Below are 27,318 nucleotides of genomic sequence, written 5' to 3'. Positions count from 1 at the left end.
ACAGCGAGACGAGCGTCACGCCGCTGACCGTGTCCACCGGCCGTGGCTTCGTGAGGACTGTCGAAAAAGCTGTTTAGGATGGGGGCCAACGTCAGCCTGAAGGCCCTCTACGTCACGCGACGGCGTCCACCCCCCCGCCTTCTGGCTGCCTGTGGCCTGCGTCATTCGTACCTGCAGCGGCTCTCGAAGCAGCTCGGGGGTCTGGAACTCGAGCATGTTCTGGAAGCGCACCTTGCTGAACAGGTGGAAGCAGATGCCGGGGCGACACCTCCCAGCCCTGCCCGACAAAACATCAAGACAAAAATTCCACATTTTTAGCCCACACACTCATTGTTTCCACAAATCGTGCTGTGATGCGGTCTACGGGAGCGATACTTCCATCTCGTCCACGCTGTGTTCAACCACTCTCAAGTGCAGGTCACAACAACAACACAAAGATTCCCAATTGAGTCGCAATACACGGCGATGAAAACAAACCCGGGTTGCTCGATTTGTGGCGCACGTGTGCTAATGACAGAAACACAAAGATCCCCCGTATAGCCTTTAACAGACGGCAGGAGTAAGTGCTGTTAGCGAGCACCTATGAAGACCGGCATTGTGGCACAGGCGGAGGTGGGTGGTCAACACCACGCCCGGCCGCCTTTGCCTCCCCCAGTGGCGATGTTTACACACCGCATCACATACTCATTTGAGGCTGAGTCGACCTAGGGGAGGAGCAGGAACGGTTTAGATAATTGTCACTGCTGTTGACCATGAGCGGGAATCGAACCAGGGTCGTCAGGTTCGTAGCGCAGCACGCTAACCCCTACACTACAACACACTCACTCACCTACTCACCCACTAACAACACTCACCCACTTCGCTTCTTCCCTCGCACTTTTCCGCTTTGGAATTCACTCTCCCATCATCTCTTTTGCCCCGATGCGCTTACAGCCGGAACTATGCAAACAGTGGTGTTGCTGTGGCAACCGTCGCCCCACTCGGGAGCTACTGACAGCGCACTCGGTGATGAGTCACCTTGTACCAGATGAGATGACGTCCAAGACGATGCATTTATGTACGTATGTACGTTGACCTTCTTTCGCAGCGTACGCAGCCAACCATGCTAATCGGAGGTGCCGTGTTGATGTACACCTGTGTACACCCATACCTGCCCCTCCTCTGGAGGCTGCTGGCCTGGGAAATCCAGACCGTCTTGAGCATGGTGACCGAGGTGAGCGCGTCGTACGATTTCTGCGGACAGGACGGGCCGCACAGTCACCATGAGCAGCCAAACATTACCACCTCCGCTTTCTCTCCTAAAATATAGACATCATTTATTACTCAGGGAATCGTCACACAGTCTCAAAAACTCTTTCTCAGGAGGGTCCTGCTAAATATTTCGCAATCGGGGTGTGGGGGGGACGATATTGCTACCTGAAAATACTAATTTGAGTAGTTTAACATGTACGCTTTCACGAACAATATTATTCGTATTTACGCAATCTAACCCAACAAACCTTATTATGAACCCAATTGAGTAATAATCTGCGCGGGGAGGGTGATATAAAAAATTTTGCCGGTCAAGCCGGCACACAATGGCCTACTCATTGGGAATGACGTCACGGGGTCTTCAACATTCCACCGAAGCAGACGTCGCGTGGAATGTATCGGGTCGTTACACACCGCGGCGATGATAACCAGGGTGGCCTGCCGGATTCGAACCATGAACCTCTGCTACTAGCGGCGAATGAGCTCGCTAGCACCGGGCAGCGTGACCCCCCCCCCAAGTGAAACGAGACCGATGATTAATGCGAGTGAAGTGGCGACGATCGAGCCGACGGGCGACTTTGATGCAGACGTCTGACAGCAAACAAGGGAAGAATAAGACATTTAAGGGCGCCATGTTATTCCACATCAGTGGATAGACCATGGCCGACGATAATAATAATTACATTTATATAGCGCTTTTAATTAAGGATCTCAAAGTGCTGTACAGGACACAGCAGCAGCAGACACTCAGCATAAAAAAAATATTATAAATATATTTAGAAAATCATTAACTAAATGAACAAAACATTTAATAAGCGGAAGCGTATAAATAAGTATTGAGGGGCATTTTTAAAATGTCCACAGATTCGAGATCCCTCATATCTCGTGGAACAGCGTTTCATCGCTGATGTGCGCGTGTGTGCGCGTGCGTGTGCGTGCATGTGTGTGTGTGTGCGTGTGCGTGTGTGTGCGTGTGCGTGTGCGTGCACGCGCTCTCTGCACATGTGGGTCAGCACCTCCTTCACTTTCCCCGAGTCGATCACGAACACCACATCGTTCACCGTGATGCTGCTCTCCGCTATATTCGTCGACAGGATCTTGCGGAAGGGTTCGGGGTTAAAACAAAATGAAAAGAGACAGAGCGAGCTGTAACCACCTCTACACACACACACGTTCATCACCGTGAAAACAATCTTCTAAATCTAGACAGGATCGCACCGCTGAACGAAATAGTCCCGTGGTTCAGTTTGCAAGCGCGAGTTCACGTTTCAAGTCGGTGTTAGAAAAATGTATATTTCATGGAAGCTGATTCGTAAGTGCGGGTGTTCATAAGTAGGGTGTTCTAAAGTACGGGTGTTCGTAAGTCTGGTGTTCGTAAGTGTGGGTGTTTGTAAGTCGAGGACTTGCTGTCATGAAAAAACTAAATGTTGAACTAAACTGTTGTTTTACACAGTATCTGTTGTTTTAAATCTAGATTGAATTCTAATTTTTTTTATAATCGCTTGTTGTGTTTAGTTTTTTGTCCTTCCCCGCACCTCCAATAGTGCGGTTGGCTACGTACGGCGTGAAAGAATTTCAACATACATGACACCTGTTAAAGAAGTCGGGAGTCAGGTGACACGGTTATTCTGACTTCCTGCATTTCGTTAAGACATCCTGGATTTGCATGTACAGGGCATTGCTTAGAAACCTCAGCAACTCAGAGTGGCTGACATCACATTTCATCTCAATCATTCCAATGCCCTGCTGAAATGTAGCCAAGGGAACCCCCGGTGGCAGCTGTCCATTTGTGGCTCAAGGTGTACGCTGGAGCGTACCGCAAACGGGAATTTGTCTGCAAGTAAGCGGCGATGTCGCTTCGCGTTCTTTATTCCCAAACTAAATAGTGTGTGAGTTAATGCAACACCCCAACTGCACACACGCAAATAAAACAAATCAGTTCAACAAACTTGAACAGACTTTGAACATTCGAGCTCAATGTATTATTGCGCTACTTTACCCAGGAAAGCCTCACTGGGTTTCTCGACTATTGTTCATGAGCGTTTCTGCAGTAGGGGCACTATGTTGCCGCTGCTGTGTGTAATCCCAATTGAATCATTTGCAAGATACATTTTTGCAAGCATTTGGATGCTTGCCCAATACCGGTAACATGGTGTGCAGGTTGTTTTGTTTTGCTATGGGAGAAAAGCCTCCAACAACCCGGAGGATACCCAATGCACAACAGGGGGAGTCGGGAGTCGAACCCAGGCTCTTCTTGCTGCGAGGCACGCACGTTACCGCTGTGCTGCTGCTGCTGCCACCCTGGTGAACCAATATAGGAACGACCAAGGCTAGAGGAGAGAATATAATAAAATACGTACAATTTTGCGGGTTCCTGGCGGCACGCTCTTGAGAACTCTCCTCTGGTCACACGTCTGCATGTTGGAGTGGAGGGTGAACACGTGGAACCTGCCACAACAAGCGACGGAACTCTTTAGCTCCGCCCCGGCGGCCTCTGGATTCGAAACGTGAACCTCTGCAAACAAGCGGTGAACGCGCTACTGCTAGGCGACGTCTAAACTAAACTATTTGTATCTTACAAGGTAAGGACCACTGAGGTATGCAGCTTTTTTTTAAAAGCAATCTGGCCACAAATGATAGCTCAACAAAGTGGCTTATCGCGTGGAAACATATTGCAGCCAAATACTATAAACGCACGTTGATTTTAAATGTGGAGGGAAAAAACTTGAGGACCCGGAGAAAAATCCACGCAACCACGGGGAGAGAGACACACAAACTCCAAACACACAGCAGGCGTCAGGGTCGGCATCGAGCCCACGACCTCCTGCATACGAGGTCAGGGAGGTAACATCACGCCCTCCTACCCACTCCATCTTACTTCGTATGACGTGCAATTTGCTATGCAAGAAGCCGGGGAAGGCAGCGAATTAAGTGAGCAATTTACTCCTTTCGGTGGGGACCAGTCTGGTTTGGGGCAGCGGGTCTGCTCCCCATCTTTCTATCCTCTGCTTTTCATAACCGGTTTAGTTTATGTTGACGGTGTGTACGTGCGTCACAATGTGATATAATGGGCCCGTCCTTTGCCTCAATAAAAAAAGTACATGAGCAATTTGACCAATTGGATGCAACTAGGAGTATTTCAAGCATAGTTCTTGAGTAAATATCACAGGCAGAGCTAAATAGAAGGGTCATGATCACCGTAGCACAGAGCGAGAGAGTTAGAGAAAATATGTGTCTGGGTGCAAGATGGCAACCTTCACAAGGCGCTCAAAGTCAGAAAACAACAACGAGGATCGTCGTCAACCGGCTACCGGTCACCGACCCGCCGTACGCACGGTACGAGTGCCAATGGCTATGTGTGCAAACGGCGGCTAACAGGGACAAAAAACAACGCCACCAAGCTGAAGGACACGAGCCCTACCCCTTCGCAAACGGGTACACGCGTACACCCGCAGCAGCAGCAGCAGGTCACCCATCAGAGTCGGGAAGATGGGTAAAGCATACTCACTTGTGGCTCTGCTCCGCAAATCTTTTGTCATCGCAGAGAATGAGGTCCCGCAGGGTGATGATCTCATCGTAGCCCGGCAGAAAAATCAGCACAGCTCCTGAACAACAACAGCGGCACCAACAACAAACATCAAGAAAGCACTCAACGGTATTGTTTAAAGCTCTATCAGCTGAGGTTTAAAGCGTTGATGCACTAGTTCTCTCCGTCTGTCTGTCTGTCATTTGAAGGCATGATAACTCTTGAAAATATTATTCAGTATATGGCGATCAAACATAAAATAGGCAACGTTTCAGGCAACAGCTCTTCTCATTAGCACGTGAACATGAATTGATCAAAGTGCTGGGCAATATTTGGAGGAGAAGAAACCGGGGCTCAAAGAAGGCAAGCGCCTCCCTTTCCTCCCCCCTCCCCACGATGATGTCATGTACGCGCGACGTCGTAACCACGGGGAAAACACGCAAACCCCAAATATACAGGCGTCAGGATCGGGATGGAACCCACAACCTCCTGCATTAACCAGGCGAGGTATAAAGGAGGTTGATTGGTGGGCCCTAGACATTAATATAAACAACATTCAACGCATTTTCTATCAAACATCTATAACATACCAATTATTTAAATTGGTATGTGAATGGGGGTGGGGGGAAATCACCACCATCGCCCCCCCCCCCATCCCTTGGATCCGTTGCTGCCTCGAAAACCACAGCACTGCTTTCTCAAGCTATACAGCAGCCGAGGTTTGCAGTTTGAATCCAAGATCCTGTGACGTCATTCGCAAGTGCAGGCCCCTGCGGACCGGTGTTATAATAATTATTTGTAAAATAAAAAAAACCTGCAAATTACTTATCTGGGACTATACAAAGCAGCGATCATTGCCCCTTACTGGCAGACTCATGCCCCGCGTACAGGCCAGGTGCCGAGTCACCTTGTGGCGCGCAGGGACAGCTGCCACTGTGGGTGCCCTTCCAAATGTGTTGTTAGGACATGACCATTGAAAGGCGCAAATCGGGTGCAAATCACTCCGAGAAGCCGCGGCGTAAAGGAGGGCAGCTGTATCAACAACAAATCATTGACATCATAATAATAATAACGATCATCATCACCACCACCACCACCACCACCATCGACGACGTCGCGGTGGACGGCACCCACCATCGCTGGAGCCCTGGCAGATCTGGTTGAGGAGGTGCAGGATGAGATCGAGGTCCACCTTGTCGTCGTCGAAGGTGTGGTGGTAGACGCTGAGCAGCTCGCGCTCCTCGGGGCTCAGCTCCGTGCTGGCGTTGGCCAGCGTGCTCTCGTCAGGCCCCCCCTCGCCCACCGAGGCTCTGCGAGCCGGGGAAGACAAACAGGGTGAGAACTCAACTAAGACTATTTTACTTTAGCAGGTAAGGCCCTGCGAGCCCGGGGAGACAAACAGGGGGTGAACTCAACTCAGACTATTTTACTTTAGCAGGTAAGGCCCTGCGAGCCCAGGGAGACAAACAGGGTGAGAACTCAACTAAAACTATTTTACTTTAGCAGGTAAGGCCCACTGAGCTACATTGCTCTCTTTCAGAAGTGACCTGGCCACAAATGATAGGTCAACGAAGCAGCTTATCAGATGGAAATGTACAGCAGCAAAATACTCCAAATGCATCATGGGACCTCCTTTGCCAGTGTCAAAATATAAGAATAGGTTTTCCCCTTTTTTTAGCAACAAAACAGGTGTTAAGATGTTAAAACACCAACTGAAACCTCTTGCAAGGAATCATGTCTGCATTAACCACATATACTTGCGGTGAAAATACAAAAAAAAACATGTTCTGACAGTATGTGCATTGTCTTTGAAACTGATTGGTCCACACCAGAGACAGCTTTCTTTAGAGCCTCGTCTCACACAGCATTCGCGTTTGGCACCCTCTGGTCTAACACTGTTTGAGACGAGGCTCTAAAAAAAGCTGTCTCTGGTGTGGACCAATCAGTTTCAAAGACAATGCATATACTGTTAGAGCATGTTTTTTATTTGTATTTCCACCGCAAGTATCTGTGGTTAATGCAGACATGATTCCTTGCAAGAGGTTTCAGTTTGGTGTTTTAACATCGTAACACCTGTTTGTTGCCAGAATAAATGAGGAAGACCTATTATTAAACTCTAAATGCATGTTTCTAAATGTGGAGGGAAAAACCGAAGGACTCTGATAAAAATCCAGGTGACCACGGGGAGAGCATGCAGACTCCAAATATACGGCAGCAGGCGTCAGGGCCGGGATTGAATCCACGACCTCCTGTATATCAGGCGAGGTAGTTAACATCTCCTAGCCACCGTGGCGCCTCACACTGCTGGGTGGACAGGGGCAGTGAGAGATTTAAGAATGTTGGCCACATATTAGTAATAACCATTATAAGCCATGCTCAATCTACAGCTGGATCAGGGACTCCCCAAGCTGTCAACCATCACCTCACGCTCCTGCGATGCAAGAATCTATCCAGGCACCTGCACACGACTGATTTCATCTCCACGGTGGAAGTGTATCTTGGCCGGTCGTGTTCCCATCTTCGCTGTTACTTTAGAGTCCCAACCACCGGCCATCGTCCCTTCGCGCATCCTACCCAAGCCCACTCATTAAAAAAAGTCAAATCACGTCTCAAACTCGCGTATGCCTTTTTAACGACAAAAAATTATAACAATGATGTTCAGTGCCGGACGGAACATCCGATATGGCGTCAGTGTGGCGAAATTAGCCCTTGTGCAAGTGCCAGGCAGATCCCGACCCTGACGCCTGTATATCTGGAGTCTGCGTGTTCTCCCCGTGGTCACGGGAATTTTTCTCCGGGTAGATTGTTGAATCGTGAGATTGTGTGAGACGTGACTTATTGGGGAGGCATTCTTCCAGGGGATTGAAAATGGCTGATGACGATAATCTGTTTTGTGACTACTATTATGGTTGTTAAGTACGCAGGAAAGCCTCACTGAGTCTCAAGGCATTTTTTCATGAGGATGCTGCCAAGTTATGTTTCAAAATAAGGGGAAATGTGTGATCCCATTTGAGCAATGTGCAGGATACATTTTCAGCACTGGAATGTGTGACCAATACAATTACATCGAATGTTTTTGTTGCTTTTAGCTTTGGGAGGAAACCAGAAAAGCTGGAGGAAAACCCATGAAAAACTGTGGAGAGAACATACAAACTCAACCCCACAGAAACAGAATCCCGAGTCGGGTATCGAATCCAGGCACCTTTTTGCTGTGGGGCGCAAGTGTCACCACTGCGCTGCCAGCTACGATGAATTACATTAAATCAGTGCCCGAATAAGGCGGTATATGCTGATACGTACACAAACGATTCCATCAGCTCCACCACTTCCAAGTGATTAAAATTCTTCGCCCAGTCGAAAGCGTTCCTGCGGGGAAAAAAACCATGGTAAGGGCATTGGGGGCTCGTCTCGACGGCGGCAACGAGCGCTTGCGCCGCACCCGAACATGAGCACGGGGCGGCACATCTTTCAGAGGGGGGGGGGGGGGGGGCGGCACCAGCACTGACGTACGCACGTGACTGTCGGACCCAAAAAACAAACACCAGGGAGAGAGGCAGATGTTGTTCACAATGTAAATGAGGACGAGATGGGCGTCAGGGATCACCAGACCGGATATCCGGCGACGGGGAAAACGGCGGAGACGCGGCCGAGCGGTCGGCCTCTGGCCACTTGCTGAAGGTTTGTCAATTCGCATCAGGGCAGACCACCCTGGTTACTACTGCCATGTGTGTTAACCGTAAAATACTATGCACTATCTGCTTGACTCACAGTGGACTTTCCGATGTCATTCCAAATTTGCTAAATTCAAACGTAACACCGGAAATTACACGACTGTGATCACGCACGGCAACCGTCGCCTCCAACTGGCAAAACACTAACGCGGCCCGGCACAAAGGAAGGTTGCCCGATCATAAACGGCTCATTCTGATCACCACTAAGAGTGGAGCGCATCTCCAGACAAGCCGAAAGAAAGTCGACTCAGAAGATTGTGGCGTAAGAAGGGAGGACAACCACACAGGAAGAATAAAGGCGATGAACATGGAAGCACGAGGGAGGAGGCCGAAGGTGGTTTTAAGTGGTGGGACCAGGACTGCGGAGTGGATGTTGGAGGTGATGGCCCAGGACAGGAGTGAGCGGAGGAGTGAGGAGCAAGTTTGGAAAAATTCCAGGAAGGAGGAGACACTTTTGGCCCTCGCACACAGACGGCGCGAGGATGCCATCAGTTAAAGAATTTGCACAACGTGCCAAAAGTTGGCAACGTTTCAAACATGACCCCCACCCACCCCCTTGAAACAAAAGAGTATTGTGTGGCCGTTGCGCTGCACAATAACAACCGGTGACACTTTTTAAATTGTTCGGTGTGGCTCCCTCCCGCCCGCTTCGCTTGTAAATTCAACGTTGCAGCAGAAATGTAAATTTAGCACGACACCGACGTGAACACTTTCAGCCACGCAGTTTTCCGTTTCGATTTTTCAAAAGGCCAAATATAGTTCAGCGATGCCAGGAATCCCAACGCCACGTGTTCTCACGGAGGGGATTTTTCTGTTTTGTTTTGTTCGTGTACTTGACTTTTCACGTTTGTGACTCACTCGGTAGAACACACGTGCACGGACGAGAGTCCGGCTAAATCAACAACACGCCGGTTCCCGCGGGGTCAGCGGTAGTACAGCAAGCGGGTTCATGAAATGGTCTTTATGGAATTTTTCAATGCTATCCCCTCGCAACTTTAAATATCTTTCATGGTAAATGCAATGTAATCCCTTATCAAGCAACACGCTCCTTAAACGAATGGCCAAACATCGCAGACGCAAGGTGACGTTGAAAGGTTCAGCCCTGCAATCGCTCGCTTACGCGACTGCTCACAGAAGAGAGCCCCCCCCCCCCAGAGGGAATTTGGCCTACTCTTCCAAGCTGGTTAAACTTCTCAGAAGAGGTGGAAGTACGCAATAGTTCACAGGGGAGTGTAAGTCTGCCATTAGGGAGTGAAGTTGCAATTTGATTTAACCCAATTAAAAGTAAACAGTGGCTAATTTTTTTCCTTACAAATTTTGGACCGTCGCAGCGGTACAATGTTGCCTACTCACTTGAAGAACAGCGTCACGCGATCATTTAATGAGGAACGCGAAGCGGACGGCGCGCCGCAGCGTTTACGATCGACGTACCGGCAGTAACCGGGGAAGCCGTCCCGATTTGAAACGCGAAACCCCCACCCCCCCCACCTCCATAGCGACGAGCAGCCAACGTGCTTCCGCCAGGGCCGTGTCACCGCCCGATTGTGAGCGAGGGGGGATGGGGAGGGGGGTGCAGGTGCCCTCACATGCCGTTGGAGGCCTTCACGTTGACGTTGGCCCCCATCCGGAGCAGCTGCTCCACGATGCCAATGAAGCCATGTCCTGCGGCCACCATCAGCGGCGTGGCAGTCGTCTCGCTGTGCCTGTAGTCAACTGCCCGGTAGAGAGACGATCACCATCAGCAGTAGCGGCGGCGGCAGCAGTGGCGGTAGCAGCAGCGGCAGCAGAAGCAGCTTCAGCGGCAGGTGTGTAGCAACGCATTGATTAGAATATTCGAATTCTTACGCTAACACGTAGGGAGCTTCCGAGTTGTAATGGTTGGCAGTACTGGCCGTCCAATCTAGAGGTCACCGATTTGGCAGTTGAAACGATGAAGCAAGTTTAGTAAATCACAGCCCCCCTTTAGTGTAGGCTCTTTCAGCAACGGTGGCACGAGCGAGCAGGCCAGCAATAGAGGGGCAGCACCTCATCCTTTTAAATAAGAAACGAGGCCAAACCATGACTAGGGCCGCCATGCACGTGGGCCAGTCAAGGCATCCATCGCAAACCGTTCCACTGATAAAAAAAACGGTTTTCCGATTCCTGACTCTCGGAACAGGGAACAATATATATTTTTTACTATTTTATTTGATCAGGCAAGGCCTACTGAGCTGTTTAGCACTTTTTCAGAAGCGACCTGGTCACGAATTATCTCAGTAAAGTGACTTATCATCATGTGGAAAATTTATAGCAGCCAAATACCCTAAACACACGTTGATTCCAAATGTGGAGGGAAAAGCCGGAGGACCCGGAGAAAAACCACGCGACCACGGGGAGAGAAAAAGAGACACCGCAAACTCCAAATATACAGCAGGCGTCAGGGTCGGGATCGAACCCACGACCTCCTGTATACCAGGCGAGGTAGTTAACATCTCGCCACCGAGGTGTTAACCGATTCAGAAAAGGGCTACCGGTTTAACAGGGGAAGAAGTGGGGAGGGGAGGAAGGGGGGAGGGTATTTCCCAGCCACCCTGTTCCAATGTCACGCTGGCCCGGCACGCACCACTGACGCGCTCGCTGAGCAGCAGGTGCAGCAGCTGCGTGAAGGCGTCCTCGTCCCTATTCATCCACAGGTTGCTGATGCACGCGTCCATCTCCTTGAGGAGCCACGGCTCCAGGTTGGAGCCATCGCGCTCCGCCTGTCCGCGCAAACACAAAGATCCCCGTCGTATAGCCGAAACAGACTGTTGGGGCAAGTGCTGAGGGGGTGGGTGGCCAGCACCACGCCCGGCCGCCTTTGTCTCCCGAGCGGCGATGTTTACACACCGCACCAGGTAATAGGAATTCAACTCGGGTTGCCGGGTTCTTTGCGCAGTGCACTAACCACTGCGCCAACACTCGCCACACAAACACACAAATACAATGATCCCCCATATAGCCTCGGGCTGTTGGGGCAAGGGCTGTGAGCGAGCACTGATGAAGGCTTGGCACGGCGGCCAGAATCCACGCCGGGCCGCTTCTGTCGCCCCAGCGTCGATGTTTACACACCGCGCCAGATACTCATTTCATGCCGAGTTGACTTAGGCGATGCCCTGTGAGTGGGAACCAAACTAGGGTTACCGGATTCACAGTGCGGCACACGAAACGCACAAAGACGCGTAACATGGACGCTCACGGAAACTTAGATACACACATAAAAGCTAGGGAACCCGAAACCAGAGGAAACCCATGAAGGACAGGGGGAGAACATACAAACCACTGCGCCACCCTGCCTGTCCATGAGTTTAACAATGTATTATTATTTTATTATTTATCATTGATGGGAGTGTCCTTCACGCAACGGCATTTCTCAGCCATGCAATAATAAAATGATAACAAAGCAATGACAAAAAAAACGTTACTTAAGAATGGGCTCAAATTACTGATAGGAAATTTGGGAACACAAAAAACCAAAACCCAAGAGAGGGGAGGGTTCCTTCCCCTAAACTAAACTATTTTTTATTTTACGAAGCGACCTGGCCAATGAATGATAGCGCAACGAAGTGGGGGCTCATCATCATGTGAAAATTTATAGCAGCCAAATACTCTAAAATGCGTGACGTTTATTCTAAATGTGGAGGGAAAAACTAGAGGACCCGGAGAAAAATTCACAAGACCACGGAGAGAGAGACACCGCAAACTCCAAATAAACAGCAGACATCAGGGTCAGGATCCAACCCATGACCTCCTGTATACCAGGCGAGGTAGTTAACATCCCCTGCCCCCACCCCAGCGTTCCACACGACATACCTCCTGTACGAAGGCGCTCTCCCCTTCGTCGTTGAGCATCTTGGTGTGATCCGGGAGGCATGCGGCGCTGGCACTGCGTACTGGCACGCTCGATCCCGTCTCCTTCGCCTCGTACCATTCGCTCAGCTTGTTCTGCTGGCTCTCCACTGCGCACACGCAAACACAAAGATCCCCCCCCCCCGGTATAGCCTCAACAGACTGTTGGGGCAAGTGCTGTTCGCGAGCGCATGTGAAGGCTGGCACGGCGCAAGAGGAGGTGGTGTCGCCTTTTGTCTATTCGCTGCACCAGGTACTCATTTAAGGCTGAGTCGACCGATTTAACAAAGAAAAACTACTTTTTTTTACCAGGTAAGGCCCACTGAGCTATGTAGCTATTTTTCAGAAGTGACCTGGCCACACAAATGATAGCTCAAGAAAGTGGCTCGTCATCAAGTGGAAATTTATAGCAGCAGCTAAATCCTCTAAATGCATGTTGATTATAAATGTAGAGGGTAAAACCAGAGGACCCGGAGAAAAATCCACACGAGCACAGAGAGAATATGCAAACTCCACGGGGAGAGAGACACGCTAACTCCAAATATACAGCAGATGTCTTGGTTGGGATTGAACCCACGGCCTCCTGTATACCAGGCGAGATAGTTAACATCTCCTAGCCACAATGATGATGAGAGAGAGACACGCAAACTCCAAATATACAGCAGATGTCTGGGTTGGCATTGAACCCACGGCCTCCTGAATACCAGGCGAGGTAGTTAACATCTCCTAGCCACAGTGGCGCCCACCGTGCCATACTGGACCTACGGCAGGTGCAGGACAGGACTGGTTTGGATAACCGCCACTGATATTGGCGATGAGGGTCACACACAAACACAGATGCAAGCAGAGACACATACACAGTGCACATGCCTTCACAAGTCATGGCAGCTAAGAAGAAGCCTGGTCAGGTGACGCGATTATTCGGACTTCCTGGGTATTGACCTGATAATGCTTGGTGTAGTTTCAAGCGAAACTTCGCGTATCTAATCGTTAAATCTGGCGATGGGAATTGTTCAACTCACCGGTGGGACAACTGAAACAATAACAATGAGCACATCGTTAAACACCTGTAGACCACGTGACGGTCTAATTAGTTTGGCTGCGTCAGGGTGGTGGAGGGTCTTAACTGCACAGATTTGACCAGATCGTTACATGGCCTAACCCAGCACTTTATTAGGAATTATTGACTGCGAAAACCTACGTAGCTATTTTTTGCCATTACGTGGCCCCGCCAGACATTAGCAGTAACAACACGGGCGCTACTTTATAAAACAACAACAAACAACAACAATAGCGAGAACATTCACAATGTTAATAATAATAACAACACGACTACGGTGGCGACGCGATTGCACAATCGTGAAGAAGAAGAGCGACAAAAGACTGCAGTTGACAGTGGCTGGTTGAGACGAGGAGTGGAGGGAGGGAGGGAGAAAGAGCTTTATAGCTCATCGGATTCCTCCAATATGAACATTCTCCTGACTATCTTCTTTGCCTGTCCAAGGACAGGTGTATATTGTAGTAAATCTGAAATATTCAATAGAAAAATTGTTCAGCTCATGATTATTAATGAGGGGGGGGTTGCCCCATGTGGAGTGACGTCACCCGCTAATGGTTATTGGGGAGAGGGGTGCGGCATGTGGAGTGACGTCACCCGCTCATGGTTATTGTGGAGGGGTGCAACATGTGGAGTGACGTCACCCGCTCATGATTATTAATGGAAGGGGTGCAGCATGTGTGACGTCACCCGCTCATGATCATTAATGAGGGGAGGGGTGCGGCATGTGGAGTGACGTCACCCCCTCATGATTATTAATGAGGGGAGGGGTGCAGCATGTGTGACGTCACCCGCTCATGATTATTAATGAGGGGAGGGGTGCGGCATGTGGAGTGACGTCACCCGCTCATGATTATTAATGAGGGGAGGGGTGCGGCATGTGGAGTGCGCGACCTTCTTGTGCGTTAGTGTAAATTTCCACGCGGACATGAATATTAATGAGGGGGGGGCTCTTTTGCAGTGACGTCACGCACGGATGTAGCACTGTGCTGCGTAGATTTATTTCTTACCGTCACTTTCTGTAAAGAAACGTCGTCATATTTGAAGCGACTTTGCGTAATAAATTATTTAATTCGGCTCGACCTTCCTCTGCGTTAGTGTAAAAATCCACCCACTCATGAATATTAATGAGGGGGGTGGGCCTCATGTGGAGGGACGTCACGCGGGGGGGGGCGGCCCTCATGTGGAGTGACGTCACGCGCGGGACGGACGGACAGACATTTCTGGGTGATTATAGGAGGTAATTCCGATACATACTCTTTAGTTCTTTCGGTAAATTCACGTAGGCAGAAAAAATAATAGATCGCGACGTTTCGATCGCCACACAAGCAACCGACTTCAGGTGAGAGAGAAGAGACAGAAGACGATTGCTTGTGTGGCGATCGAAACTTTCTACCCACGTGACTTTACCGAAATAACTAAAGAGTATGAATTCCTGCAGTCCCGAAAGCTTCAAATCAAGATGAATTCCGATACAGTTGTAGAACGCCGCGTCAGCACAATGGGAGGCTCTCTCAAGCAATGAGGGGGGTGGTTTTGCCGGCTGTGCGTACGTTTATCTTTCTCCTTCTGGTATCTCTCCATCTCCTTGGACTTGTAACCCGTGGTGCGCAGGATGTCCTCCAGAAAGAGCCGCTTCACCTCAAACAGCCTCCCGGGCACTGGCTCACGGACCAGAGGCAACACGCCGTGCACACCGCCACGTTCAACACCGCCACGTTCAACGCCGCCATGTTCCACACCGCCACGTTCAACATCGCCGTCACGGGTACCCGCGGGGGCGGCGTTGCCGCCACCGCTGTTGCCGCCGCACGGATGAATTTCCAGAATAGAGGTTTTTGGGTGAGATCGAGTGAATATAAATGTGTCGTTAAAACCGCCATCACCCAACACAGCCAATTAGTAAGGTTTGTCACGAACAAAAAATTTCGAAGGAACAAAGAATATGAATCCCTGCAGTCACGAAAGCTTTAAATCGAAAAAAAAATGCCATGTTTAAATGACAAACCTGACTTCAGTGTTAAATATTAAATACGGTACTTGATACACTACATATGAAGATGTTTTTGGGTTAGATCGCGTAAATATAAATGTTCGTTAAACCCGCCACCACCCAACACAGCCAATTAGTAAGGTTTGTCAAGTAAACAAAACATGCCAACGAGTTACTAATTCAGCACACCGGTGTGTTGGAGAGTAAACCTACAACATTTACCATTCGGTAATTACAACCAGAAAATGTCGTACTCTAGTGGTAAATGTTGTGGGTTTACCCTCCAACACAACGGTGCGCTGTACTAGTAATGAATTGTCATATTTTGTTAACGTGACAAATCTTACAAATTGGCTGTGTCGGGTTTAACAGCACATTTATATTGACGCGGTCTAACCCAAAAACCTCTATCATGGATAATATTTGTCGCGAAAGCCTGCTACGTGTTAGTGAAACTGACGGATGGATTTAGCGATCTCTCACAGCGGATGATGGGGCAGCCGCCAAAGTACTTGGAGAAGAGCGAGACGTTGAGGGAGGCGCTCATCAGCACGACGCGCAGGTTGCACTGCCGCTCCAGAATATCGCGCAGCTTGATGAGCAGGAAGTCGCAGAAGCGGTCGCGTTCATGGACCTCGTCCTAGTGGATACATCACCACCAATGCTGCTGCCATCATCGTCATCTATTTAACCACCACTACCACCGCCATCATCACCATTATCAATTTCACCACCACCACCAGTTAAAAAATGTATCATGACTACCTAACAAGACAAAGATCCCCCGTATAGCCTTAACAGACCTTTTGGGGCAAATGCTGTTAGCGAGTAGCTCCTATGAAGGCCGGCACGGTACACAAGGTGGTGGGTGGCCAGCACCACCCTTCAAGAACCACCACCAGCACCACTACCAGAACCAACACCAGCACTACCACCACCATCACCACCCGTAACCACCACCACCATTATCACTACCATCATCCCCACCCTTAACCATCACCACCACCAGCAGAACCATCACCATCAATAACCACCACCCTTAGCAGCAGCAACATCAGCATCACCACCATCATCACCTTTAACCATCAGCAGCATCAGCACCAGCTTCATATAGTTTAATTTCACCATGTACAGCCCGTTGTCAATCCAATGATTAAAAAACTAAACTGAACAAAAACTCAGAAACCGGAACTGGCCACATCTTGGGTTTGACCCAATCAACTTTTGAGCACCGGTGTGGAGGGCGACGGTAGCTTGGCACGCACCACGATGATGTGCGTGACGGTCGACATGGCGCTGTCTCCGGACATGAGGGTCCTCAGCAGCACGCCGTTGGTGCAGAACGTGAGAAGTGTCTTTGGCGAGACCCTGCACAACGCCACATGCAGAACGCAACGGTAAAAGGGATTCATCTTCTTGGTTCTTTCGGTAAAGTCACGTAGAATATTATTTCCATTCTACGTGACTTTACCGAAAGAACCAAGAAGATGAATCCCTGCAGTCACGAAAGCTTTACATCGCAAGGTAAAAGGGATCTCAAATAGATCAATTGTGTTTTCCTGTTAACCTAACATCTAGGTTGTCATAGCCAATATTGTGATTCGTAATTTAACGTACGTATGCAAGTTGAACTTCTTTCGCACCGTACGTAACCAACCTTGCTACGTGGTCGAATGTGTCGTAAGTAACTCCCACCAGCCGACATAGCCAAAGCATTTAAATTATCACATGGTGGAAAGTGTTTAACTATGCGCCAAACAAGATTGTTTCAGCTCACCCACAGTTGAGTTGAAGAACAATTCTATCAACAGAAATTCAGCAATCATATACAATGCCTATAAGCGATATGCTAAATTTGGTTGTGACAATTGTTCTGTACCCTACCCATACCCATGGCAAATTGTTATTTGGCGACATCGTGCAGAGGAAGGATTTTATGACAGGTATTTTGTCAGATGTTTTTGTCGCCTAACCAAAAAATGTGCTATATATATTGTAGCGAGTAGGCTTTCGTAGAGTTGTGTCACTGTAGAGCTCAAACAGGAAGGAGAAACGCAATTGAACACAACCGAAAAATGACACGACAACTCAACGAAAGGACACGGCACAGGTCAGGGAGAAACACAACAAAACACAGTGATAAAAGTACAAATGTATGTATGCGTGTATGTTGAACTTCTTTCACACCGTACATAGACAACCATGCTAATCGGAGGTGCGACTCGCACAGTTGGAATGAAATGACGAGAAAAATACAATAGCCCATGGTACAGAGGGAAAACACAACAACAAAAACAACAGAAAACACACACTCAACAGAAGAACAACACGAGCTGGCGATGGCACGCCGGAGCAGTGCCGTTGCGCCAACACGCAAGTGCCCGGAGCGCTACACACCTGCTCTCCAACCGGATTTGGTAGCCGACGGTCTGGCCGATGCCCTCCCCTCGCTCCGCCGCCACCCTCTCGGCCACGGCGACAGCAGAGATTCGGCGCGGCTGCGTGCAGAGCACGCGGCACGGCCACCCCAGGCGGGTGCTCTCGTCCAGGATGTACTGAGGGATCTGCCGGGGGGGGGGGGGGGGGGGGGGGTGGGGGGGGACACGGGTGGCGGTACACGCCGAGTTAAGCGGTGATCAGAGGCAGTTCTTAAGATCGCAATTCGAGTAAAAATCCATGTTCCCGCTCGTGGTCCTCACATCAGGTGGGCCAATGAGCCCAATTCTTTCCCTCCTCTAAATAAAGGAGCACCAAGTTGTAGGACTGTGCAAGCACCTGCGTGGTTTTGCCAGAGCCCGTCTCGCCCAGCACCAGCAGGATGTTGGACTTAGCGATGGTGCCCAGCAGCTGCTCCTGGAACTCGGCCACGGGGAGGGTCTGGCGGAACGCCTCCAGCTCCGAGCGCCCCCGCGGCGGCGGGACCTGAGGGATCCCGTTGTTGAGCCGCCCGCTCAGCCTGCTCATCTCGTGCCTCACCCCTGCGAGCGACATGACAAATTAGATCAGCATCACGGGTGCAAATGGTGGCGAGATGTTAACTCCCTCGCCCGGTATACAGGAGGTCGTGGGTTCGATCCCAACCCAGACATCTGCTGGATATTTGGAGTTTGCGTGTCTCTCAACCCCGTGCTCGCGCAAAGTTTTCTGCGGGTCCGCTGGTGTTTCCCTCCACATTAAGAATCAACGTGCGTTTAGTGTATTTGGCTGCTATGAATGTCCACATGATAAGCCACTTCATTTGTGGCCAGGTCGCTTCTGATAAAGAGCTATACAGCTCAGTGGGCCTTACCTGGTGAAATGAAAAATAGTGTTAGCTAAAAAAATGCCTAAATAGATTAGTTTAAGTTGATAAAGGGCACTAATAGAGCACTACAAAAAAAACGTCACTGCCAACTCCAAAGCGGGAACAAACCTGGGTCGGAGCCGACACCAGACGGCGCTCGGTCCGTGCGGGGCAGCAGCTCGGTGCGCTCCTTGCTGGTGACGGGGAAGCGCTGCAGCAGCGCATGGGCGGCGTGGCGCGCCGGGTGCGACAGCACAAATGACATCTCGGCGCCCGCCGCCTCCGCACTCTCCTTCTTGCGCACGGTCAGGCACCGCATCGGCCCCTTGCTACCGAACGCAGCGAGTACGTGGGCGCAGCGTGAATTACCAGTGGGCGGGCGGGCGGGTTAGATAGGTGGGTGGGTGGGCGAGTGGCTAGATGGATAGGTGTGCATGCAGACACAGGGGTAGGTGTATAGGTAGGCAAGTAGATGAGTGGGTTCGCGAATGCATGATGAGGCATGCAGATAGGTAGGCATGTAGGTGGACATGCATGTGGGCAGACAGGTGTATAGGTAGATATGGGGAGCGGTACTGTAGCGGTCAGCATGCTGCGCTATGAACCCGTTGACTGAAGTTCGATTCCCACTGACGGCCAACACCAGTGACAATTATCTGAACCGATCATACGCCTCTCCTAGGTCGACTCAGCCTCAAATGAGTACCGAATGCGGTATGTAAACATCGCCACTCGGGAGACAAAGGCGATCAGGCTTGGTGCTGGCTTTCATAGGTACTCGCGAACAGCACTTGCTCCAACAGTCTGTTAAGACTATATGGGGGATCTTTGTCTTGTATTGTTGGTAAGCGGGTGGGTGGGTCGGTGAGCGGGTACATAGGTTAGTGCATGAATCACAAGCTTATGAATCAAAATTCATTAATACTTTGCAGTTACACCCCAACTAATTAAACCCGATAGCTGAGCCTCACTGACTTCCGACTCCTGGAGATGAGTCCCATCGACTGGCAGAGGCGGTGGACGAAGGCGCGCTCCGTTTTAGTCAGCGAGGAAGGGAACTCCAGCTCTGCAGGCGAATCGCACGTCAGGAGGACAGACTTTCACGAACGTACACGCACCTCAGTACATTTAGTATCCGCGCAATTCCCACAGCGCAAGGCAATCTTGCATGCTCTGTGTATTCCAGAGTCCGCTGTAGTATCGCAGTATGGAGCGATGTTACAATGCTTAAAATCTAGACTCAATTGGATATTTTGCGGGTAGATTATAAATTGTGGATCATGACGGCACTAACAGCATGCAAAGCAAGGACAGTGTGTGGCTGTGTGGCTGAATTGGTGAGCGGTTGTATGGATGTGTAGCTGTGTGGTTGGGCAGTTGTGTGGGTGAGTGGTTGGGCAGTTGTGTGATTGTACAGTTTGTGTGGCTCTGTGGTTGTGCGGTTGATTAGTCATGCAGTCGGGTGGTCGTGTATAGTATTCCCTCGTTATTCGCGAGTGATACTTTCCGGAGATGCTCGTGAATATAGAATTTCGCGGATAAAAATATTAGATAATAAATTACCTAAAATTCATAAATAAGCTGTTAAATACATGGAAATAATCTCATCACTTTATCGTATCCCATTCTCTCTCATCACTTTCTTTCTCTCTCTCTCAACGAGTCGTGTACAGTTCCAGATGTGACTCACGGATAGCCAAAATCGAAGATATCCAGAATGTAAATAACGAGGTACCACTGTATTCACGTGACCGTGTCGTTGTGCGATGTTCACTGTGGTTGTGAGTTGTGCGGTTGGGTGGTGGTTGTGGCGTTGAGTGGTTGCGGTGGGTGACCGGCTCACCTTTATCGTCGCTGTAGCGGAAGCGCTCCATCGCGACGTTCACTGCGATCTTCACCTCCTCGCTCACCTTGATGTTCTGTAGACCTTTGCTGCGGCCGCCACTTTGGTTCCCTCTGCCGCCGCGGGGAGTTCCTACGGGCTGCATGGAGGCTGCGCGTGGGCACGACATGGCGTCCTGCTAAAAAAAAATCGACAGCCACGATTGGACCACTGCTGGATGACGGCCTCCCCAAGCCATCGCCATCTCTCACGGATCTCACGACGCAACGATCTTGCTCTTACACACAAGCTAAGTCCGTGCTCTCCAGTTGCCTGGGTGAAAAGTTGATCCACGTTTTGCCCAACCCTGGCCAGCTGGCTCCAAAAAACGTAATCAATTAATGAGCCGATTTCAATGCTCCATCTCAGCAGTGGATGGTCTCAGGCGCGTTTTCTCCTTTGGCTGCCACTGTGCGATTAGTACGGTTGGCTTCGTGCAGTGCAAAAGAAGTTCAACATACATGCACACTTACATTCTGACATTATCTTTGACCGTCCCTTAGAACGACAATGTCCTGCACAATCCCACTTACCTCTATTGACAATGTCTCTTATTTTTGTACGTTCTCTAATCAATGTGTTTTCTATGTTTAAAACAAACGTCTTTAAAACATATTTTGTGTGAAGTTTGTTGTCCTTCCCTCACACCTCTGATTAGCACGGTTGGCTACGTACGGTGCGAAAGACGCTCAACATACATACGTTCCTGTTCCTTGAGTTTAATTCAGAATTTGTTGCATTACAAAGACAAAGACCCCCCGTATAGCCTGTAATAGACTGTCGGGGCAAGTGCTGTTAGGGAGCACCTATGAAGGCCGGCACAGCAAATAAGGGGGTGGGTGGCCAACACCACGCCCAGCCACCTTTGTCTCCCTCGTGGCAATGTTTCCGCATCACACCAGGTACTCATTTGAGGTTCAGTCGACCTAGGGGAGGCCCAGGACCAGTTCAAATAATCGTCACTGCAGCACGCTAACCGCTACACTAACCGCTCTCCACAGGCACTCCTTGGCATACGCGATAGATGCGTTCCTGGAAAAGCACGCGTATCTCAAAATCGCGTATGTCAAAAGCAATGTTCCCATAAGTAATAATGGTAAAGGAGGGGGTTAGGGGATTTCACTCACACTCGCAGACATAGTCGCCGATATTATCCTAGCCTATATCAATACAATACACGTACACACAATATAATACGGGTGCCTCAAAAAAATGTTAACACTTATATGGGACTATCGCTTTTATTGAAAAAAGAACGGTTAAAACACTGTCACATGATAACAAATGTTTGTTAATAGCTTTAAAAAGTCAAAGAGTCTCCCGTTGTTCGCCATCATCGTCAACACGTGGCTGGAATCTTCTCCAGGTAGTCTCCAGAGCCCGGAGGCATGTGGTGCCACAACGACGGGGCCGCTCTGCCGAACCAGGGAGCCGCCCGGCTTCCCCCACCGCACTGCCCCCCATCACCCGCCCCACATAAGCACACACCCGCACGCATTCCCCCCCCCCCATAGAGCTGGAAGGGAAGGTCACCTGATCGACCGGTTTTTATCCGAGAGACCCTTATCGGGATTAATTCTCACGGTTTCCGGCGATCAGGGAATTGGATGACCTCCCCGTGCTACGTGGCACCGCGGCGCTGCGGCCGGCCTTAATATGGTATGGTCGCGGCGTAGGGCATTCGGGCACCGCGGTAGAGGCGCATTTCCCCCCACACACACCCCCACGAGTCGACGGGGCAAGCAGGGGAGGCACGAGACAGCATGAATAGCGGGGTCACAGGGGCTGTTGCGCATAGTCATGGAGGGTTGGGATAATTGCGCTTGAGCGCGCAGGCCCCATTGTTAGGGAGGGTAAGGGATTAATTAGGATTTACGCCTTGCACGCAGCACACTGATTAGCATATCAACAGCGCCTGGGGACTGCCGTGCGCGGGCTTGGGGTGCACGAGCCCATTGTTCAGCGCAGCATCCCCTTTGGAGGTAGGGAGGATAAATAGAGGAGCGCAGAGGGGAAATCGCTCTCTTACTCCAGCGCCAGGCGACCAGACGCAGCTCGAGCCAGCGACCCGGACGTCCGTGCGACGCACCGAGGCACGCGGTTAACACAAGGATCAGCGGACCGCCGTGGACACTTAACAGTGAGTAAGAAGGTGAAATTAGAATCATAGCCGATAAATAGGGAATAGGTACAGGTTTAGTGGAATAGGCCAGCCTCGTCGACTCACTGATTCAACATCAATTCGCAGGTGGCATATAATAAATCATTAATAGCGAAGCGTGGTCTCGCGTGATCTTGTCGTGCAGTGTGAGCGTGTGGGTGCGCTGTGTGCACAGTGGTTCGCCACGTGAGTGAGCGCTGCGCGGAGCTGAGCGCGCGGGTTGCGTGTGGGAACGCGTGTGGTACTGTGTGTGCGTAAGCTCGCGGCGTGCGTAATAGGCGTACCCCAGGTGCGCGATCATAACGCAAGCGGCCAGCAGACGGCGAGCGCTGCGCAGAGCGGCGCAAGAGTGGGTGTCGCGTGTGTTCACTCCGTGTGTGATACAGGTGCGCGATCATAACTTGCGTAGTTGGTGTGGAGTTGGAGTGTACGGAGCGGCGTGTGTGTGTGTGCATACGTTCGTTACATGTCGGATACGGATGCGCATTGGTAACGTGCCGCACAGGGCTATACTGCGAGCACGGCGTTTGATTGACGATGATGTGCGCACGTATGCTCGCAGCGTGGGAGCGCGGCGCGAGGCTGTAACAGTAGGGGCGTCGCGTTCGAATGCCGGCGAAACCGCAGCGGGTAATAGGGAGGTGGGGTAACGTAAACGGAATAGGGGATGCAGGCGGGAGGGACCCCGGGGGCCAACGGCCCCCACAGGCACATTTCTTGTGATATTGTTGCACATTCTCACAAGTGTTAACACTTTTTTAAGGACCCCGTACTTTAAATTAAAAAGAAAATCATGGTAACTCTATATACTTCCCATAAAATAAAGAAATACAGTAAGGAATACAAAAGCGATGAACACAAGTAAACATGACAACGTACGATCACAACGCGAGACAAAGGGGAGTGCTGGGGTACACACTGAGAGATGCTGTCCATACTCTTAGTTCTTTCGGTAAAGTCACGTAGGTAAAAAATGAGATTAAAATTAATAAAAATAAAACAATAAAAATCACGACGTTTCGGCCACAACGCAGGTGAAGACCAGGTCTGTCGGGGAGACAGCGTCTGAATGAAACAGTACCATCTTCACCTGAGGACGGTTGCTTGCATTGTGGCCGAAACGTCGTGATTTTTATTGTTTTATTTTTATTATTTTTAATTTCATTTTTTACCTACGTGACTTTACCGAAAGAACTAAGAATATGAATCCTTGCAGTCACGAAAGCTTCAAATCTAGATGCTGTCCAGTCCAGCACACGAGTTGATATAAGTAATATTTAAAAATACTTTTTTTTCCAACACGCTTTAATGAAATGTACCGTTCTCGTAATGGCAGAACTCCACGACTCTAGGAAATGGCCCCGAAGCGTGCCATAACGTAAGGGACCGTGGTGATTTACAACCAACGTCAGTTCGGCGTGAGCAATTAGACCCAAGCCGAAACATAACATATTAAAAAGATTATTTTTAAATATATTTTTAAAAATGATAGAATATAATATTGTCATCAGTATGACATAAGTATACCAAGTTTGCAGTCGATACCACATTGGGAAGTGGGTTAAAATGAAGTTACAAGATTTGAGGATACGACATTGTGAGTTAAATTAAAGCGTGTAATAAAATATAAATTATTAGTATTAGTGATCGTAGCGAACTGGCTGCTGGCAAGGCCATTGGGTCGCGTTATTACGAAATTTGCCTCTGGCGTATCAATTTCTAAATACAAAGCGCGCGTTAAATATCGATTTAAAGCTTTCGTGACTGCAGGGATTCATCTTCTTGGTTCTTTCGTAAAGTCACGTAGAAGGGAAATAATAAAATAATAAAAATAAAACATAATAAAATGACGCTGTCTTCCCGACAGACCTGTTCTTCACCTGAGGACGGCTGCTTGCGTTGTGGCCGAAACGTCGTGATAATTATTTGATGTTTTATTTTTATTATTTCCCTTCTACGCGACTTTACCGAAAGAACCAAGAAGAAAACGCGAAATGTCGTGCCACAAAATCGCGTAAACCGAGGATTGCCAGAATTCGAATTGTCCACCACGTTCCGAAATAAAAGTGTGAACAGGTCTCCCACTCACCCCCCATCCCCATTCACCAACGCGCACTCACCTGGCTGGACTACGGCCAAACAACTTGCACAACACGTGGAGACAATTATTTATTCCCATACTCAGGCGGTCTATAGACCGCTTGTTAAAGTGGCACGTTACATAAATTCAACAGCCTGAGGGAAGATGGCAATTCCACGTTGATACGATCATTGTCAATACACAAACACACCGAGGTAACACAAGCGGTCGTATGTTTTGCCTTGTAAACGTAACATGTTTTGTCCAAGATGGACGTGAATATTAGAAACGCAACTTCGTTATGAATTCTAGATTTGAAGCTTTCGTGGCTGCAAAGATTCATACTCTTATGTTTTGTCGGTAAAGTCAATTTAGCTGTGACGGTCCCACCTGTTGACGGAGACTTGTGTTGCCTCCGAAACGTCGTGATTTATCATTTTATTTCTATTTTTTTTATTTATTTTTACGTTCGTTATGAATCTCCCCACACGGCGATGGCGAAGTGATATTTGAACAAAGTCCTGGGGTCCCGCCAGATTCTCACCAACGCACGCTGAACAATCTAATTGTATATTCACATACAAGCACCTTCACTCGAGGCGCTTGACATTGTTTATAAAATGAAATAGGTGACAATTTAATCATTTCGAGGGCAGTGAAGAGAACCAAAAATATGTATTTAGACTGCAGGAGGAATCCGATGAGCTATAAAGCTCTTTGTCACACAGGCTCAGAACGTTACAATACAAAACAAAAACAAGGAGTGCAAAGTCTAGGAAAGGTAAGCAAATCACCAAATCTATACAACTAAACTATGTTACTTTACCAGCTAAAACTCAGAGTTTAATATTTAAAGCAGCGACCCGGCGGCGAGGTCGTCCAGTTGTGAACATTTCCACGTCCACAGCCACTGCGGGTTGAAGACCTAAGAGTCGATAATCATTACATTTATCAGCTAAATCGATAACCCCCTCACCAAGCCCGCCGGTGATTTCCCCGCTAAAATCGAGCACGAGTCGCTCCTTGAGGCAGATGGAAATTCCACATTCCGATGGCGGCGGGTTGATGGGTTGTTCATCCACTGCACAACCAATGTTGAGGGGAACACAAGCGGGTGTTTGTGTGTGTGTTTGTGTGTTTGTTTGTGTGTTTGTGGTGAATATAGCACGGATAGCATGGAGTGTTAATGTCCACGCGAACGTGAAATACATCATCACGAGTTCACTCGACTGAAGGGAAGGAACCGGCTAAAGCCTGACGTAGGCCCGAGTTGCCGTCAGACTTTAGTTTAGATCGATTTTACTCATTTCCGTGGTAAAACGAGGAGAACCGATTCATCTCGGTCGATACATTTTGATTTTAGATGTAAGAGCGCGGGTGAAGTGGAGTACAACTCACTCTGTGCCACTCCGAGCCGCCGAGGATTCAAACTGAACGTGGAATCACAAACATGACGCTCACGGGAGAAACCAATTGAGCACAGGGTGAGGGGGCGCGCGGAAATTATTACTAATTAAAGCAGCTATTTATTACGTTATTTACCAGTTTAAAATAATCATTAATCTCTTTTTATATATTAAACTTTTATCGATGTTTTTATTAAGCCACGTAAGACGTTTTAATCTATATACAGAACGCTTTAACCCCTACTCCCCACACACACATTAATGGACTCACCTTGGCGCCTTTAATATCGTCAGTAACGATTCGGTTAACTTATCGATTGCAAATTTATTATTTTACATTTTATCAGTTAATTCATTTGAATTCCATTAAAACCCCCATGTAAGTAAAAAATAAGTATAATATTATAAATAGTACTAAAGTTATCATTCAACAATAAAAAAAACTGGTGATACCTTAGTCGATCATTGCAGGGTGATCGATTCATTAATCGATATAACCTGCTGCCTAAAAGTTGGCCTGAACAATTTGGGGACAATATCTAATTTATTTTTCTGACAGATATTGCGATTTGATTTGAGATTAAAACTTTTTAAGTCAAGCTGTGTAATAGATTTAAAACATGTGATGGAGCATTGCCACACGATACCATCAAAATATGAACTGCTCTAGATATATTCTAATGCAAGAATGAGAACTTAAAATGTATTGCTTCCAACATGTATTTATTAAAATGTTTTAATTGAGATAGAACAATAAAAGGTAGAACAATTGTTAAGTTAAATAAATAAAGTTATAATAATAAAAAATAAAACAATTCCAATCAGAAAGTAATAGGACTTTTTCAAATCTCAAATAATCGCAGCCTTTGCGATTTGCTAATCGCTTTGCTTCAAATTGCGATTTCGATTTGAAATCGATTAGTCGTTCAGCCCGACTTGGAAGTGCGCTACCCATTCGAGAAGGAATCGACAACTGGAATCGATTTCGCCACCCAGAATCATGATACTGGTAGGAACCTCCTGGTTACACCAGCCCACATGGGATTATTGTGTCCGTCCGTCCGTCGTGCAGGGAGGGGCTGGG

The 27,318-nt window shown here is 48.8% G+C and overlaps 1 protein-coding gene across 1 annotated transcript in view; it reads right to left on the bottom strand.

Moving 5' to 3' along the window:
• LOC133355036 (3'-5' RNA helicase YTHDC2-like) overlaps window positions 1-26,297 on the bottom strand; it is a 34,441-nt gene extending 8,144 nt beyond the window's left edge. The window contains exons 1-19 of the mRNA XM_061572293.1: window positions 26,227-26,297; window positions 20,549-20,726; window positions 19,681-19,771; window positions 18,835-19,034; window positions 18,198-18,400; window positions 17,820-17,986; window positions 16,688-16,790; window positions 15,906-16,062; window positions 14,983-15,090; window positions 12,337-12,482; window positions 11,111-11,246; window positions 10,095-10,221; window positions 8,078-8,143; window positions 5,912-6,087; window positions 4,760-4,856; window positions 3,612-3,699; window positions 2,268-2,348; window positions 1,151-1,233; window positions 172-277 (exon numbers count right to left, since the gene is read on the bottom strand). Coding sequence (XP_061428277.1) covers window positions 172-277; window positions 1,151-1,233; window positions 2,268-2,348; window positions 3,612-3,699; window positions 4,760-4,856; window positions 5,912-6,087; window positions 8,078-8,143; window positions 10,095-10,221; window positions 11,111-11,246; window positions 12,337-12,482; window positions 14,983-15,090; window positions 15,906-16,062; window positions 16,688-16,790; window positions 17,820-17,986; window positions 18,198-18,400; window positions 18,835-19,034; window positions 19,681-19,771; window positions 20,549-20,717 — 2,304 coding nt within the window. The 5' untranslated portion in view covers window positions 20,718-20,726; window positions 26,227-26,297. The remainder of the gene's footprint in view (window positions 1-171; window positions 278-1,150; window positions 1,234-2,267; window positions 2,349-3,611; window positions 3,700-4,759; window positions 4,857-5,911; window positions 6,088-8,077; window positions 8,144-10,094; window positions 10,222-11,110; window positions 11,247-12,336; window positions 12,483-14,982; window positions 15,091-15,905; window positions 16,063-16,687; window positions 16,791-17,819; window positions 17,987-18,197; window positions 18,401-18,834; window positions 19,035-19,680; window positions 19,772-20,548; window positions 20,727-26,226) is intronic.
• Window positions 26,298-27,318: the final 1,021 nt, after the last annotated feature.

The sequence above is a fragment of the Lethenteron reissneri genome, chromosome 50, assembly GCF_015708825.2.
Source record: "Lethenteron reissneri isolate LAM-NWPU_2019-01 chromosome 50, ASM1570882v1, whole genome shotgun sequence".
Taxonomy (NCBI): domain Eukaryota; kingdom Metazoa; phylum Chordata; class Hyperoartia; order Petromyzontiformes; family Petromyzontidae; genus Lethenteron; species Lethenteron reissneri.
This window is presented reverse-complemented; position numbering and strand designations above follow the sequence as displayed.